The sequence below is a fragment of the Lycium ferocissimum genome, chromosome 10 (assembly GCF_029784015.1).
Source record: "Lycium ferocissimum isolate CSIRO_LF1 chromosome 10, AGI_CSIRO_Lferr_CH_V1, whole genome shotgun sequence".
NCBI classification, from domain to species: Eukaryota; Viridiplantae; Streptophyta; class Magnoliopsida; order Solanales; family Solanaceae; genus Lycium; species Lycium ferocissimum.
Window position 1 is genome coordinate 33,813,933 of NC_081351.1, and position 18,448 is coordinate 33,832,380.

The 18,448-nt window shown below is 32.8% G+C and overlaps 1 protein-coding gene across 1 annotated transcript; it reads right to left on the bottom strand.

The window, feature by feature from the left end:
- Nucleotides 1–4,327: 4,327 nt before the first annotated feature.
- On the bottom strand, nucleotides 4,328–12,842 carry LOC132035352 (branched-chain-amino-acid aminotransferase 2, chloroplastic-like). Its single transcript, XM_059425611.1, has 9 exons — nucleotides 12,691–12,842; nucleotides 12,064–12,235; nucleotides 6,441–6,617; nucleotides 6,201–6,332; nucleotides 5,606–5,704; nucleotides 5,358–5,474; nucleotides 4,987–5,082; nucleotides 4,770–4,882; nucleotides 4,328–4,682 (listed from the first exon to the last, which is right to left on the bottom strand). Exons 1-9 carry the CDS (start codon nucleotides 12,768–12,770, stop codon nucleotides 4,568–4,570), a joined length of 1,101 nt encoding a protein of 366 aa, XP_059281594.1. The 5' UTR covers nucleotides 12,771–12,842; the 3' UTR covers nucleotides 4,328–4,567.
- Nucleotides 12,843–18,448: the final 5,606 nt, after the last annotated feature.

Below are 18,448 nucleotides of genomic sequence, written 5' to 3' on the forward strand. Positions count from 1 at the left end.
GTCTTTGCAAGGCAATCATAAATCGAAAGGTAAGGCGGGTCGGTACTATAGGGATATCGACTGGAGCTCCGTCCCCGTAGGCCGCAGCGTGACACTTTTACTCGAGCGCCCCCCACACCCTCGCGTCTTAGAGATATTGTTTCGGGGCGACATACATCGTCGCGTGTCCGTTAGCCTGGACACAACATGATTGGGCGCTCATTACGGCCATGGTTGAAGCGATGGAGGCCGGAGACACGTACCTTCCATCTTCGCAACCGGCGAGGTCATGATTCACCCCCCGTGATGTGGAGAGGTCCTCTTGATTGCGGGTAGATGGAGAGCCGTTATAGACTCGGTCTCGAGCCTCCTCCTAGTAGTACATGGGTGTGGGTGGACTAGGCTCACCCACTTCGTGCCCGATGCCGAGGGCCGATATCGAACGGAATCGGGTTCGAGCACTCGCACCTAATTTGGAGGGTGCTCCGGATACTTGTGGACGCTTGACCCACAGGACGATGTTGATCGTCGTGCCCGTTTCTCGTCCCCCTGCTTATTATATTCGAGAGGCTATGGCTGCTCCGAACTCATCGGTGCCTTTGTGGCCTTTACGTTATTTGGTTTTTAACTTGGAGATACGGACCGGTGCACGGGGAGACAACTGATTGGAGGCAGCTTTCGTTTTGGCGTATCTTCTGAGATGCCTATCCGAGCGTCCCCATCGTCTTTGTCGAGAGATGTATGTGGATTTTTTTGCTCTTCTCCATATAATATTTTAAGTGTGCGTTCCTTTAATGTAAATAAACCTCTTGAAACGATGATTAAAAAAATCGTATTTTCTAATATCGCTTACAGATATGGGCATGGGAGAGGACACTGACTTTTCGGCCCATACCTGAGCATCACCTCGAGATTGACACGCTACGCGGCGGTGGACGGCGGGTTTTGATCGTGATGTGGATACGCACCATAGTATTCTTCCATTCGGGACCCGATCGATCACATGATTTACGCGGTAAAACTATTTAACTTTACATTATTAATTTAATGAAACGTCTTTTCTACTTAGTGATCTTCGATTTGTATTTATATGTTACGCCTATTTATACGGACGTCGTACGCCGCTATATTAGAGGTTTGCCCCGCCTTTTTGTAGGCGGGGGTCGTGGGTTTGGAGGTCGCGTGTCCATTGATACACCCGGACATCGTAGAGGACCACACGCCAAGCCGTGTCTTACGACGGGGACATACGCGCGAAAGTATACCCCCCGACGTCCGCGCGAGCTCCGACACTACCACGGGACGATCGAGCCGCCGTCGATGATGATTTTCGGAAGCCATGGTTGTCCGGCCTCACCGTCGGGAGAACAGTCGGGCACTTTAGCGATGGCTCGGTATTTGACTCCATCGAGGATTACACGCGGCACCGGTATCATCGTATCACACACGGCTGATCGAGCGCAACCCCGGCGTCGTCCGTAGTGACGTAGGATACCAACACTTTCGCTGCGCACGAGGCATTGGTAAGTTTATCGTACTTAGATTTATTTAATCGCATTAATTGTTACGTTTTAAATTTTTTTTTTTTTTTTTTTTTACCGTTGAACACAAATGCATAGCGGTGTCGTACATCGATTACACATGTGTCGGGTTGGAGCATACGCATTATCAAGCTCATACGGAGATGGTACGGATATCCGAGGATGGTATCCGTGACCGGCGAGAGATTAGGCGCATGGAGGAGCCTGACTCCGCAGGGCCGAATATTAGCCGGGAGACCCAGGGTGCTCGCGGAGGAGGAGACCGTGTCGCCGCAGGACCTACGTCGCTGTGAGGACGCCGTGTCGCCGCGAGGCCCCGCGCGCGGAGGACGCCATACCCTCAGTATTTATAGGCGGATAACGCCGATCCCATTCCGTGAGGACGTTCCCGGTCTAGTCCATCCGCAGTAGTTCAGGCCAAAGCCTATGGCTCACACGGGAACTCGCACTTACGTTTACGGCGGTCCTACTTGCCGAGATACCCGGGTCTTCATCACAACCAAGCCGTAACGCATACATGGAGGAGCGTGATAACGTCGATTGGGCGGCGTTACACGCTTTATTAGCTAATGAGCCGGCCCGTGAGGAATTTAGGGGTGGCAGGATTCTTGACTTCGATGAGTTTTTGATCCCGTTAGTATTTAAAATACTTATTTGTTCATTTAAATTACTTATTTTAACTATATATGTTACTTATTATTTAGTAGTAATATTTTATATTTTAGGATTTCGGCGCTCACGGGTCCACTGTGAGCCACCCACTCGTGCGTTTTCTCATGGGCCCGAAGCGAGCCGTCTTCCCCGCGTGACCCGAGCCACAGGTAAGCTTTTTATTAAAATTAGTTTTATTCAATATAAGGTCAATATTTAATATACATATTTGATTATTTAAAGTACTTATTTTAAATATGTATGTTACTTATTATTTCGTTTTTTTCATATTTTAGGATTCGGCGCAGTGGTCCACTGAGATGCGACCCATTCGGAGTATTCTCATTAGCTCGCCGAGCGAGGTGTCTTCGTACGAGACTACCGAGGCGCAGTGTAAGATTTTTTACTTAAAATTAATTTTATTCAATATAAGGTAAATATTTATTTAATTTTTATAACCTTTATTTGACTCAACGCGCATCTCCTCCAGGACTATCCTCATATTCACCACTGCCGTCTCGTGAGCCACTCAGCGCCGATCGAACCACGGGCCCGATTATTCAACAAACGTTAATGTATTCAATATAAATAAGAAATGGTACTAATTATTATATCTTTTCGTGTTCATCCTTCCGGCGCACGCGGCGGCGTGTGCGACTCCCTACGAAGAAGAGTTCGAGTTTCCGCACCTGTGTCGCGCACGAGGTTCTGCCGTCGCGCGGGACCCGGATCCCGAAGAAGCACGTTCTAGCCGGCGCGCGCGGGGCGGGAGAGGAGATGATGTGACTCGAGCGCCCTAAGTTGAAAGAGAAAAAATGGCGATGGAGACGATAGCGAGGGCGGGGGGATGGTATGAGCCTTAGGCCTAAGGATGTCTCCAGGCGTCACACAAGTGGGGACCCATCCACGATAGTGTATCTATGTTAGTATTGTACAGTTTATCGTAAATATTATATATTTTTTGCATATTTATAAATATTATCTTAGTTTTTATTATTGTTTATAGTTTCACATCCTAAATTGATAATATAAAAAAACGTGACACATTCGAAATAAAGTTAAGCATTAATTTAAAAATAACACGAAACCCTAATGACTATAAGTCTTCAAACAAAAAAGGATTTCGAAAAGACTTTTCAACCACTAAAATGACAATCCAAACTTTTGCGTATCCTTGATGTATTGAGCTTACCTTATTAATTGTACAAATATAAATGAGGTTATCATATAAAATATCGAAGTTCCGGAGTCTCAAAGGATGATTATATATACGGCTAAACTACGTAAAAAAGAGTGAAAATGTAATAGAGGTTGTTTTGGAAAACGGTGGACTCCTATAGCGCAGCATTTTCCTGCGCTATAGGTGAGAGAAAATATTGTTTAGCGCAGTATTAAAGGTAATTATGTACCCTTTTTTTTTTGTTGGGGTATTTTGGTTCAAAAGATTATTTTTGGGGTCATTTTGGTTGCGGACTCTTTTGGAACCCAGAACCTCGAGATATTTTTGGCTACCTTTTTAAGCAAAGGACAAAAATTAAAGACCAGTCCGTATGATGGACAATCGCGCAAACTGCCCAAGTTAACCACACCTAAGGGCCCCAATTCAATAGGCGACAACCACTGGCATAAAGCCCAACTTTATCTTGGTCCTCTTTGGACTTCTATGTAAGTTTGGTGTCATGCCGGGTCTCTCATCCCCTCCCCCTATATTTATAAATTGTTTTGGTATGTGATATAAGGATAATAATTCCAGAATAAAAATTTAGAATTAACTTTTTTCCATGTTTGATTTGAGGTATTAGCTAATCTCGGAATTATTTTATCCCATAGAATATCACTACTTATCTCATCTCGCATACCAAACGACCCCTTTGATGGTTAAAAGAACACAGAAAGAAAAAAAAAATATATATATATATATAGATATATCGACTTTACTTATCTATTCAACTATTATAGATGATGGCTTTGAGTTATCAAAAACATATAGTCTGACATAAATTCATGTCTTTTTAAGCATTATTAATTTAGTTTAAGTTACATAAAGTTAAAGAGGTGCACCAATATACTTACTGAATTCTTGGGAGCTATTGTATCCTTCTATCTATCAAAATTGAATTATAGAAATTTTTTCTTGAGCTGCGAACTCACAAAAATTTATTAAAAAGTCAAATTTATAAACTTTATACGAATTTTCAAGTAGATGAGATAGGTAGAACACAACTTGAACTCATAACTTTCACTCGATAGGGTGGTAGACACGGGATGAACTAGCTATTACAAGCAAAGCATTCTCCCAGACTTTTTTATTATCAAGGACAATACATAAACCCTTCAAAGTAGTTATTTATTTTCAATTAGACATTTAAATTTTGTTGGGACCTTATTACCCAAGCTCATTTAACCTCAACAATCCAATTCCTCTTATCCTCGATAGTGCCTCTTTGAATCCCTACTAGCCTCGTGTTTAATTGCTGGCTTACTATTTCTGAACTTATCTTATACTCAATCCTGCACATATATACATTTCAAAAATTAATTTTTAACCTTTGAATGAAGCGGAAGTTATATATTTTATAAATTAATGAAATTGCTTACCGTTTATCCTTGTAAGTAACACTTCCTACAGGAGCAACACCAAGTGCAGTTCCTGTACAGAACACTTCTTCAGCTGTAATCAATTCCTCAACTTCAATCGAACGTTCTTCAACCTGGAGGAAATTGAATAAATCACTTTAAATTCTTTATAATTATTATCCTCTTTTCTCGGATCAAGTTGATTTTATTAATCAATATTAAATTTCTAATAATTAACCTGGTAGCCAAGATCATGTGCAATGTCAATGACACTTTTCTTCGTAATTCCTTCAAGAATCGTCCCACTAGCTTTTGGAGTTAAAATAACTTTTCCCTGCGAAGGTTGTTGAAAATCATTAGGGACAAATAAAAGCTTTTCATATCCTATAAAATCAAAATTAGACTGACAATCAACATAAAAATAGTCAAATTATGATGAATTTTGTGGACTCTGAATTTGTCGGTATGTCTTCATCAAAGCTCGTTTTTAATATAAATACATAGTACTAAATTTATGAAGTTAATCCTTTCTAGTTTGAGATTAAGAGACATAATTGATTGACTAGAAAAATAAATAGTTTTACCTATTAGAGCATGTAAAATTATTACCTTGATTAGAAAAATATTAGAGGAGGAGGCCTCCTCAATATATTTGTTATTTACTGAATCAAGGTACAATACATCAGTGAATCCTTTCCTTTTTGCATTCCTCATGGCTTTCATCACCTACAATAGACCCAAAGAAAAAATGCTTTAAGTATGCTCGTGAATATACCTAAGTTTTCACAATTGCTATATTTGTGAAGAAAAACACAATTGGTATGTTTTTATTAAAAAACTGAATCACTATTAATTACCGGGGCATAGTTAGTAATGCTTTTGACTCCACCAGCTCCACCACAGACAGCACGATGAACTTCTTCCTCAACATATAAAGAGAGTGCCTCAGTTGCACCCTATATTCAAATTGTCACAAATTTAATTTTTGATACCTATAGGAACTAATATAATGAACCTGGCTCACTGATGTTTCTGCTGCTCAGAAATAAAAGTAAAGTTTTAGAAAATAAAAAGCAAACGATTTTTCACTTGGAGAGAAAGAAATGACTCAAAAGTGTAAAAATCATGACCAATGTCCCAGTGGGATTGAGCCACTCAGTTCAATAAAAGTAAAGTACTAGGACTTGAAAATCTACTGAAATGCCTAGCTTGTGTCCTATTTATGCTAATAACCATACAAGCTCAATTAGCTATATACACAAAATATATTTAGGTCTCAACACTTATTCAGTCTTCATACAAGTTCATTTTGTTAATAATCAAAATACTCTAGAATCAACAAAAAGTTTCTAAAAGCACTTGCTGGTATAATTTTTTGTTTTGGCAAAAAGAACTGATTTTAAAAAGTAGTATCAACAAAAAAGAAAAGAAAATTCGATTGACTGAGTGAACCTTCAAGTAGTTTCCAACAGGGCAAGCATAAACAAGGAATGTGTATTCAGGTGCTGGAGCCACTCCAAGTACTGCTCCACTTCCCATAAGCAAAGGCCTAATATAAAGTGTCCCTTTGTCAGCCGGAGGAATCTGCTCTTGTTAATTTATTCACAAAGAAAGTAACATTATTTTTTATGATGAAACATTTTGATAATATAAAATTCAGATGATCTAATTAATTAGAATAAGAATGATTACCCAACGTTTATTAGCCAAAGCAGTTTGCTTAACGGCATCCACAAATTGATCTACAGCAGGACAAGGCATACACATTCTTTCAGCACCAATTTGCATTCGGATTGCTCCATCTTGTGGACGAAATACGAAAATGCCTCCATCTTCTCTTCTATAGGCTTTTGAGCCTTCAATTAAACCCTGTTTGCATTTGTAATTACAATACAAAAATTATATGAATGTTTTTTTATATTAACGCGAAAGGTTACAAAAACCTCTAGCATGTGAAAAATAACTCAATCAATTTGCTGGGCTGCGAAAAATATCCTACATCGGTAATTAAAAAAAATCTTTATTCTAAGTAAAATGATACTTTTAAGGGAAATGTACATAAACTATCCATAAGAACCAAACTCATTACCCTTGCTTACCCATTTTCTTTTCTACCCTTCAAACTAATTACTCTTGTCTACCCATTGTAGTTTTTGTGGGTAATTACCTCAAGTAGATTGGGATACCCAAGAAGCCGAGTTGAATTCCTAGGTTTCTTCCCTTCTATGCTTTTCTGTAGTTCTGTACTTTTAAATTATGTAACCTTATCCTCAAAAATCCTAGTTCCAAGATAAAACTTTGCTGACCTTTTCAGGCTCTCTTTTAAATAGTTAAAATTTCAAAATATAGTGTTTTAATTCCAGACTGATGTTGAGATGTTAACAAGTAAACTCCTAAATAACCCACTCCAACCAGTATAACAAATAACTCACATAAGGCCACAAATTAAAGCATAATTAAATGCCTGACACTTTTTTTCTCTGTTTTTATTTTTCTTTCTTTTCTATTTAATTTTTTTTTTAAAAAAAGATAACTGATATAATAAATTTCTAGTGTAACTGATATAATACACTTTTTGTCTTTCTTTGACTCTAAATCAGCTATCACCATAACCTATACATAATACCTTGTTTTCTCTTCTTCTTAAAGATACTCCTTAATCCTCTATGATACCACATGGTATATATCACATACTGACATGGTATAATAAAAGATAGGTTCATTTCTTCAAGATAGGTATTTTGAAATTTTATTTTTTATATCATTTTTAGCAAATTTTATTTGTAAATTTTTTTGACAAAAAGTTTTTTTTCTTTTAACTTATATTTAGCTTTATTAGCTCTTATAAAACAAAGTTTATTTTTTAATCAAAACCACCAAGAAAAAAAAAGTAGAGTCATATTTTAGATATATGTTTTTTTCATTTGCAAAAGAGTTTCTTTTTCAAAAATATGTTTTCTAGTAATTTAGGTGTTAATAAATAAGCTACTGACTTTTGTATTTTTTAATCATTTCTTATTGTATTATTTCTTATTGTAGTCTAATTATTTAATTTATTTATATTTTTAGTAGTCTAAAAATAGTTAGCTAATATTTTATATTTATTTTTAAAAAGAAAGGAGAGAAGACAAAAAGAAGAAGATAAACAAACCAAAAAAGGAAAAGAAAACAAAACTAGAAAAAAGGGAGCCAAGTAAGAGAAAAGGAAATTAAGTGGAAAAAAAGGACAAAAGGAGAAAAGAAAACAAAGCAAAACAAAAAAGGAGGTGGAAAAGGACAAAAGCCAGCAGACTCAATTCAATTCAAGGGAATCCGGCCTCACAATTCATGAGTGTAATTGGGTAATTTTTTTATTCGGATGGATAGCAAGTGTAATTAAATCCCATCTGGGCAAAAATTGGTAATTAAATCGCCCAGATGGTATTTTGTGTAGTTTTCACTATTTTTAATGATATGAGGTCTTTTGAAGAAAATCATAATACCTTGATCCAAAATGGACAATATCACACTATGGTAAAAACATCGTCAAGTTATTTTAGTCCAATACAATTGACTATACCGTACTCAAGATGCATATGAAATAAATTAATTAAGACAAATGTAACTTGGGGGAGATCTTATTCTAATAGAAAGAAAGATAAACAATAACCTTATGCGTATTATATGATATAAAATATTTTAATTTTACCTTTTGTTATATGTATTTAATATTACACATATCCTTAGCGTCTTCCAAATCATCTTGTATTTGCCGTTGACAGGTGGTCCTAGTAGTATTCTAACCTAAAGTATTGTGAAAGATAATTCTAAATCATAGCAAAAGAAGAGGTTAATATGGACTTTTTTGAAGTATTTTGACACGTGGAATACACTTTGTCCACGTTGTAATTAGTTAAAGTACAAGATAAATATAAGATGATTTGCTAAAGGCAAGGAATGAATGACCAGAAGTATAAATATAGAGAATAATTAAAATTAAGATATTTCGTATAGTAGAGGACCAAATTTGGATATTTCCCTTTATTTTATACTGCATTTGCATTGTGTCTAAATTATATATTTAAGAGAACCTATTATTTATGGTTGGCTTTGAAGTTTCTTACGAGCCATTTGGACATGATTTCATCTCAATCTCATGAGATGAAATCATGTTTGGACATGCAATTTGAATTTCTTAAGTTGCAATTTTTTTTATAAACATAAAAACCCCACAAGTTGTGAAAACCATCAAAATTTTCACAATTCTTCTACAATCTTACCAAATGAGTAAATCATAGTTCATAATAAAATTAATATGCTACTAAAAGGCCTTTCTAAAAAATACAACATCAATTGATCAAACTTTAGTTCAATAAAAAGGAAAATTTGACATGAATAGTAATGTAACTACTCTTTAATATAATCCTCCCATATGGTACGAACAATATATCTACCAACTTATGGTTGGTAAACATGATTGGTAAATATATCTACCAACTTAGGGGTCTTTTTTTACAAAATATAAACGTATGGGTCAAATTTTACATTTATATTTTTTGAAATCATGATTTCAAATCCTAAATCATCCCTTTTTGGATGATTTGGGATTTTATCTCATGAGATGAAATCAGAGATGAAATCGCATGTCTAAACAATGAGATGAAATCAGAGATGAAATCGCATGTCCAAACGCTGATTTCATCTCATGAGATGAAATCACATGTCCAAATGCCTACTTAAGGGAAATAACCAAACAATGAATCAGTGTTTTAAAAGGCGAGGGCGTAAGGCGGGGCGTTTTACGTCCCCCGAGGCGTAAGTCCCGAGAGCACGGGCGTAAGCCCCATGGGGTTTTAATTTTTATTTTTTATAAAATGATATAATTATAATAAATACTTTTAAATAGGTGAAATAGCGTTAAAAATTGAAGAAAACTATAAATAAGTGATATATATATATATATATATACACTCCACCCCCAAAAAAAAACTAATTGTTCATATATATATATATATATATATATATATGCTCCACCACCACAAAAAAAACTAATTAGAACAATCTATTATACGCTACTTACAAGTACAAGTGACTGCTTGTTACTTTTTTGTGATAGTAGAAGACAAGATAAATAATTGTAATTTACTTAAATGAAATTTGTTAAAAAAAAGGTCTTGACTTTTAAATTTAATGTTTCAGTTCCTTTTTAAAACATTTAAGTAAATTACATGTTGACTTTTGAGAATTTGGGCATTATACTAAGGACTTATTTAACAAATTTCATTTTAGTTTGAAGAAGTTTTCTGGGCTTACACCCCAACGCGCCCCAATAAAAAAAACTCGCCCCAAACTCTCGGGCGCACGCCTTTTGGGACTTTCGCCCCGACCCATCGCCCGGGGCATTTTTGGTACACCCCGGCCCAGGGCTCGCCCCGGAGCTCGCCCCGAAAACGCCTTTTAAAACACTGCAATGAATAAAGAAAAACTGTATATCTGTTGGAAGCTAGAGCTCCACCATGTTGGATAGTTTTTTCTTATTCACCTAACTAATTATCCTCTTGTTAATTTACAATAACTATAGTTTTCTGCAATGTTTATTTCTGAAGCATATTCACGTGAATTTACCCTAATCTTTGGGTGAATGCAAAACCTAGATAAACACTCAACATATGAACAATAATTTTAGGAAACAGAAAAATAATTGATTTATTAATTAATTGCTTTTTATTAACAATGTTTTTAGAAACATTTGTTGTTTGCTAAGCGCCAAAGCCAATAGACCTTTATTAACTTCATTCTACAACTTGTAGGGTCTGTTTGGAAAGCCACCTGGTAATTGAAATTGGTGTAATTACTAGGGCAGTAATTACGTAGCCTAGTAATTTCACAATAGTGTAATTACAACGACATGTTTATTTGTCATAATGTAATTACAGTGTAATTACAAGCGTGTTGTTTAGTTGCAGAAGTGTAATTACAGAGTTTGTTTAATTTAAAAATAAAATTTAATTATCAAAAATTTAAAATTAATATTAAAAAATATGTGGCTTTATAAATGCTATTAAATTACTTATTTAATAACACGTTGTTTCTTGAAAATATAATTAATAATCATATATTTGTAACTAATGTTGTAAAAAGTAGTTGATTGTTTCAAATTAATAATATTTTAATTTTAATTAATTATAAAACTTAAAAGCAGACTTTTTTTTGTGAGAAGATCATGGATAGGATGTTTGACAATTTTTTTTTTTTATAAATATAATGTCATAACATTATTCAAATGTTTAACCCAAAAATCTATCAACTGTAAGTGAAAAATAAACAACATGCCATATGAAATAACAAGTCAATAGTACTAAAATAAATAAATTAAAATCGAAAATATAACCTAAATTCAAAATCTAAAAGAAAAAGTTTAACATAATACTCTTATGTCAAATTCCAACAATACATAAGTAAGTTCCAACGTGACTTAAGTAAATATAATTAAAAAGAAAGGAAAAATACAGTCTATAACCTCATTCATAATGAAATTCTACTTTAATAACGTCACTCATTATATGCCAAGTTTGTTAATGACTCATTCTTTCTAATATTAAGAGAAGTAGTTTCGAAAATTAGAATAATAACACGGTTATGTTAAATTAATAAAATAAATAAAAATAAAAATACAAGCAATTACATGGAACCACAAGAAGTAAATGTTAGGATTGAGAAGAAAGGAAATGAAGGATAAATAATATGAAAGAAAAATATATTCTAAAAAATAAAAAAAATAAAAAAGTAAAAAAAAATAATTAAAATAATAGAAATAAAAAATAAATTAAAAAAGAAAAGAAATTAAAATAAAACAAAAAAGAAAGAAACTAAAAAGTAACTCTCGAAATACAAGGTGTAATTACACCCAATTCTCAGCCCTCCTCCACCCCCCCACCCCTTGAGAATTGGAGAGTGTAATCACACCCCCTCAATTACACCCAATTCTCATCTAACTATGTAATTACTTGGTCAAACAAATAGATCAAACTGTGTAATTACACCCAATTCCAATTATCTGGGTGGCTTTCCAAACAGGGCCGTACTGATCGTGATTGTGTACTTATTTGAAACTGAGACATATACATTATTGTCGTCCTTTAATTTGATAGTACATATGCTGTTTCAAATTCTTCTTTAGAAATGATAAATTGAAGATTAAGCATAATCTTCGATTGATGTGTCTAAATAAGGTTAATCAGTAATAGTTTTTGGAGTTTTCTCTGTACCTTAATGAAACTGCTTGAAAACATATGAAGATTAGAAGTAATCATAATTGAAAAGGAAATTAAGGTACCTGTCCATAGTTCAAAATTCCAGCGGAGGGGCTCAATTCAATGTTTCCAAAGGGAATTAATTGTCCTTGTTCAAAATCTCCATCTAAAGAGCTTTTTGCTATGAACATATAATCTGTTTTGGTCACCTTGAACCCCAAATTATCCCAATCAATCTCTCCAGACTCATATCCCCTGATATCATAAATATGACAGCATAGATCAACAAAAAAGTGACCATCAAGCACCCAAAATTTAAAGCTGAAATCGAGTTGAAAAAAGTTACTGCGACAATGTATATCACATGTATATATTGTGTATGTCACTCAGAAACAGGGGCGGAGCCATAGTGATAGTTACGGGTTCAGTAGAATTCAACAAACAGGGGCGGAGCCATAGTGATTGTTACGGGTTCAGTAGAATTCAGTAACTTTGGCTTAAACTCTATATTCATTAAAATTCAAGTCAATATGAAAAAATCATTTATTCAGGATCCAGTAAACAGAAAATAAATTAAATCAAGAACTCATAAATTAAAAATCTTGACCCCGCTTCTGTAAAATAATATATATGAATATGCACAGTACACATTGAATATACAAGGAAGATATACGGGAAAATGTACTCTTTTGTTTCAGAATGCAACTCACCCATTAGTAGAAGCTATTGAAGTTGCAGGTGGTGGAGAGAGAGAAGATTGAGAAGAAGAGACAATATTGGGAGAAGCCATTAATTGTAGAGTAGAAGGCAAAAAGAGAAGAACAGAAAAGATAGAAGAAGTATGATGTTGTGGAAGGAAATTCATTTGCTCATGCACATTATATAAGCTGCTTCTGATATACGCCCTCCATTTCATAATAAGTGACTTTTTGGGCTTTTCATTTTATTTCAAAATAAGTAGTGTTTTAAGATTTCAAAAAAAAATTGATCTTCCTCTTTCAAAATGACTCGTATTTATATAATCAAGAATCATTAAGGTTTTTTTTTTCTAGGCATTTAATTAGGGGTAAGTTAGTAAAAATATTCATAATTTTTTAGGAGTGAGCCCTTTCTTAAGAGTTATGCCTAAGCCTAAAAAGTCACTTATTATGGAATGGAGGGAGTACTATACAGAATTAATTAATACAAGCGTGTTCAAACCTTTTTGTTTTTAATTTGTATATAGGTAGTTACCTAGTACTCCCTCCGTTCACTTTTACTTGTCCACTTTTGACTTTTCATGCTGTTTAAGAAATAATAAATACAGTATGTATTTTACCATGATGCCCATATTAATTGGTATATAATGGTATTGGTTTTGGAAAATGATTTAGAATGGGTAATTGATGTTAAGGGTAAAACAGGAAAAAAGAATTTGTCTTATCTTGATATGTGAAAAATGACAAGTAAAAATGAAAATCTATTTTAGGAATAGTGGACAATAAAAGTGGACGGAGGGAGTACTTGTTAACCACCTCTACCTATATAAGCAGGGGCGTGTGTAGCATTCAAGGTAGGGTTCAATTGAACCCCTAACTTTCAACGCGGAGCATAAATTTATGTGTAAAAATTTATTAAAATTGCAATAAATAGTAGACACGAACCCATAACAGATTCAATCAAGAATCCAGCAAGATTAAACCCATAAAATTTAAATCTTAGATCCGCCTCTATATGTAAGTACTGTTCTAGATTTGTCGTTGCTCTTACAAGTGAGATCTTGCAATTAATACGATAATTCACAATGAAGCTCATACATATTTACCTCAACTATTATATGACATGAACAAGTTAATGGGATTAATTTGGTTTAAGCACCGAGTGTGGGTATATTCTTTTCTAGTTATATATATAGTTCCTACTAAAATAACATATGTACCCTAGGACCTAGCTTATATATATTTAATAAAAAAGGTGTAGCTATTTTATCTTTGATTAAACCAATAGTTTTGTGTTTGATTCTTTTCCTGCCTTTTCTTTTTAAAATTCCACTATAATATTATATTCTGGGAGAAGAACAGACTTCGCCCTTTAATATCTTTAGTCAACTTGATTCTTCTGCTTACTGTTAAAAAAATCAAAGGGCATATAGGTAGTTTAGAATATGTACTCTAATTATTGAGATTGATTAGTGAAAAATAATCTTTTTGTCATTTTTATGTTAGTCACCTCATGACTAGTTAAAATAATGAGTCTTCTTTTTAGTTATATATATAACTATTTTGTTTATGACTAGTTAAAATAATAAGTCATTTTTTATGTTAGTCTCCTCATGACTAGTTAAAATAATAAGTCTTCTTTTCTTTTATTACTACTATATAGAAGCATGGGTTTCCCCATGCTTCGTCGTCAGTCCTCTTTTAAAAAAAAAATTACTACTATATAGAAACGTTAGTTTCTATATAGTTCTCGTCGTCAGTCACTAAATTTTTTTATTTTTTATTTTTAAAAAGGAGGGCCTTAATCTTCTTTAATAATAGTAGAAAAATTGTAAAAAAAAAAATGAAGGTGGGACCCAATCTTCTATAATAGTAGGAATAAAAAAAAAAACACAAATTTAAGGTGGGCCCATTCTTCCATAATAGTAGAGATTAAAAAAAAAAAAAGTATTAAGGTGGGGATGTGAAGAAGTAGGAGACAATTTCTAGGAAAAAAATTAAGGTGGGGTCCAAATTAAAAAATAGTAGTTCTTCATAGAAAATTGAATTTCTACTTTGTTTCGTTTTAAACATATAAAATTAATTTAATAATTTGAACTAATGTAAATTTGATTTAAATTTAAAATTATCCAAATCAAAATTTGATTAAAACAAATAATAAGTATTGTTTATGTCCAATCTACATACATATTAACAATAGAATATTTTACACCTTTAAATTAATCGAATTAAAATTTAAGTTATCAATTGATGCTTAAATATTGCTATTATTTTGTCTCAAAGAAGGGAAAATAGTTTCCTTTTAAACAAGTCTTCTCTTTTAAAATGTGTTAATAATTTTTTGCAAACTTTGTATTCGTAGCAAACATTAATATAATAAAGTTTTGAATACGGAGCACAAACCACAGTGTTATATTAATCATGTTTTGAACATACAACTTATTAGTAATATAAGTAAAAAGACTGAACAAATTTTGAAATAAAGGAAAAATATACAGGTCAAAAAATTAATTTGATGTGTAACTATATAACATAAACTTTAGTAGAATTTAAATTAAAATTTAAAGAAAATACATTTATGATATGAGACTACACAATAATATTTTCACTGAATTGATAGAAATGATAAAAATACTTATTAACAATATATCATTGTAATTATGAAAGAAGAACAGAAGCAAATATTGTATCATGCTAATAACTTTTCTGCTATTTGTCGAGATAAATTACACATTTGAATTATGCGCTGAACTTTCTAATTTTTATTTGTGAACGGTAAATAAGAAATAATTGATCTTCAGGAGATTAATGTATAATGACTCATGGTTGTTTTATAAAATACAATTCAATCTAAGAAGCAAATATATATCTTTGCAAACCTAATAAATTTATAGCATTAAGCGATAGTAAAAAACAGATAGAATGTTAGATTCTTAGTGCTTTACAACTTAAGAAATGAATGTTCTCATAATTAAAAAATAATAAGTTGTGTTACTTTATTAAATAATAGAAACTCACGTTTTTATATTAAAAAAAATAATAATAAGGTGGGGCTCACTCTTCTGTAATAGTAGAGAAATTTAAAAAAAAAAAAAATCAAGTTGGGGCTCACTTTTCTGTAATAGTACAAATTAAAAAAATTAAGATGGGGCCTACTCTTCCATAATAATAGAGATAAAAAAAATTAAGGTGGATCCACGTGAAGAATTAGGAGACAATTGTAAAAAAAAAATAAAGGTGCGGTTCATGTGAAGAAGAAAAAAAGTAGGACATTTAAATAACGATAATAAGTTCAGAAAATGGTAAACGTACGCTTATAGAAATTCAGGAAAAAAAAAAAGAAATAACGATTTAAATTGAATACAAAAACCGCTAAATAAGTCATAAAACCAAAAGATTAAAGGTATAAGTTTAGACATTACGTCTCACACGAATAATGGGGAATAACATCGAGAAGACGAAAAATAAACGGTCAAGAAATGTATTTGGCCACGTGTCACTTTTAAACTCCTTTTACTTTGTACTATTTTATCATGCTCACATAATTCCACTTAATAGATAAATAACATTTGTGTATATGTATTAATGTTCATCTATATATATGCATCGACAATGCAAATTTAGGTATGTTTATTAGCAATATAAAATATATATACTATCACTACCTAATACATAAATCTTTACAATTGCACACAACTACATACACATAGATACACTATGAGCCCGTTTGGATAAGCTTATAAGTTGCTTATAAGCCGTTTTTACCTTTTTTGAGTATTTGGCTGGCCAGCTTAAATTTATTTTGTGGTTAAAATAAGCTCAAAAATATAATTGGGTCAGTTTGACTTAGCTTATCTAAAGCAACTTATAAACTGAAAACAGCTTATAAGCCAAACAAAATAAGTTGGACTACTCCAACTTATTTTTTTTTATTATAAGCTGCTTAAAATAAGCCCATCCAAACAGGCTCTATATCATCTAAAGTGTGGGGCTCATGCACAACACGGGCATATGCCATCTAGTTTTTAGTTATATTTATAAGTAGTTTATTTTCTTAATGCGGGCCACTAATTGGTTATTTTGCTCTTCAGTATATATCAACAATGCAAATCACCTCATGAAATAAAAAAAAAAAGTTATTGTAATTGATGAGCTTACAAAAATGATTGTCTTGATGCTTACAGAACGTGCAAATTCTAGGACCTTAACTAGAGTCGTTATGTTAGTGCTATAATATTTTAAGGGGAAAAGGACAAATTTTGCTTCTTAACTATCGAAAATAGGATAAATAATACTCAACCGTGTAATTTGGTCCCCAAAGAACCCTCGTCATTACTCAAGTAATTCACTTATACCCCTCAAAACTAACATTTCACGTGTAATTTAAAAAGGTTAAAGGGCCAATTTTCCCTGAAGCTATGGAACAATGAAGGGGAATTGACATAAATATACAACCCTTAAATAATATTGGCATGTTTGTAAGCAAATATTTTATTTAGCAATGAAACCTAAAAGAAATGGCATTGAGTAGCCATTTGTATATCTGCCGGCTTAAAAATAGGGAGGGAATATTTCCCCCCCCTAATGTCACGCTATTCACTCCCCCAAAAATAGGAATGAATATCTTTTAATATATTTGATTAAAATCTCTTATCAATTATTAAAAGTAAAAAAAAAAAAAAAAACTATACTTAAAGGTTATACAGTTCATACGTTGATATTTTTATCCTTTTTTATACATAATGAATATACATTGTTTAATAGTATAATAATTAGAATGTATACGTGGTACTTTATATTATATAAAAAAATGTATACATGGTACTTCACAATATATAACAGAATGTATACATGGTACGACATAATATATATATCAGAATGTATACATGTTAAGTATACATGGTACTCTTCTTCTCTATCGAATTCCCAGAATTTATACATGGTAATGTATATTAGAATGTATACATGGTACTTCACAACATATATCACAATGTATACATGGTACTCTTCTTCTCTATCAAATTCCTAGAACGTATAGACGGTATTTCACAATATATACCAGAATGTATACATGGTACTCTTCTTCTCTATCGAATGCCCAGAATGTATGGTAATGTGTATTAGAATGTATACATGATACTTCACAACATATATCGAATGTATGCATGGCACTCTTCTTCTCTATCAAATTCCCAGAATGTATACATGGTACGTTAAAATATATATCAGAATGTGTACTTGGTACTTTAGTTTAAAATATATTACATCAGAATGTATACATGGGACTTCACGATATATATCTAAATGTATACATAGTATTTCATAATATATATCAGAATGTATACATGGTACTTCACAATATATACCAGAATGTATACATAGTACTTCACAATATATATCAGAATATATACATGGTACTTTATAATATGACAAATTAAAATTCTCTAACTCAGCAAAACGTCCAAAAGCAATATCAATTTTTTTAGGTAATTTTGGAGATTATACGTATTAAGGGGGGAAAATAAATATCTATATAGATTTTCTAATATACTACTCAAAATAGATGGAGAGATTAGCGTGTAATGTGGCTTATTTAAGGATAAAAGCATTAAAGGATGAGAAAGTAAATCCTATTTTTTTGGTGAACGTATTGGCTGGATAATGCCAAACATTTTAAGGGAAATGCATATTTGGTTATGAGATGCCAATTTAAAAAAATGTAGGCTTTTTTATGCCAATTAGTGGCCCAGGTTGTCGTGCCATGCCAAAT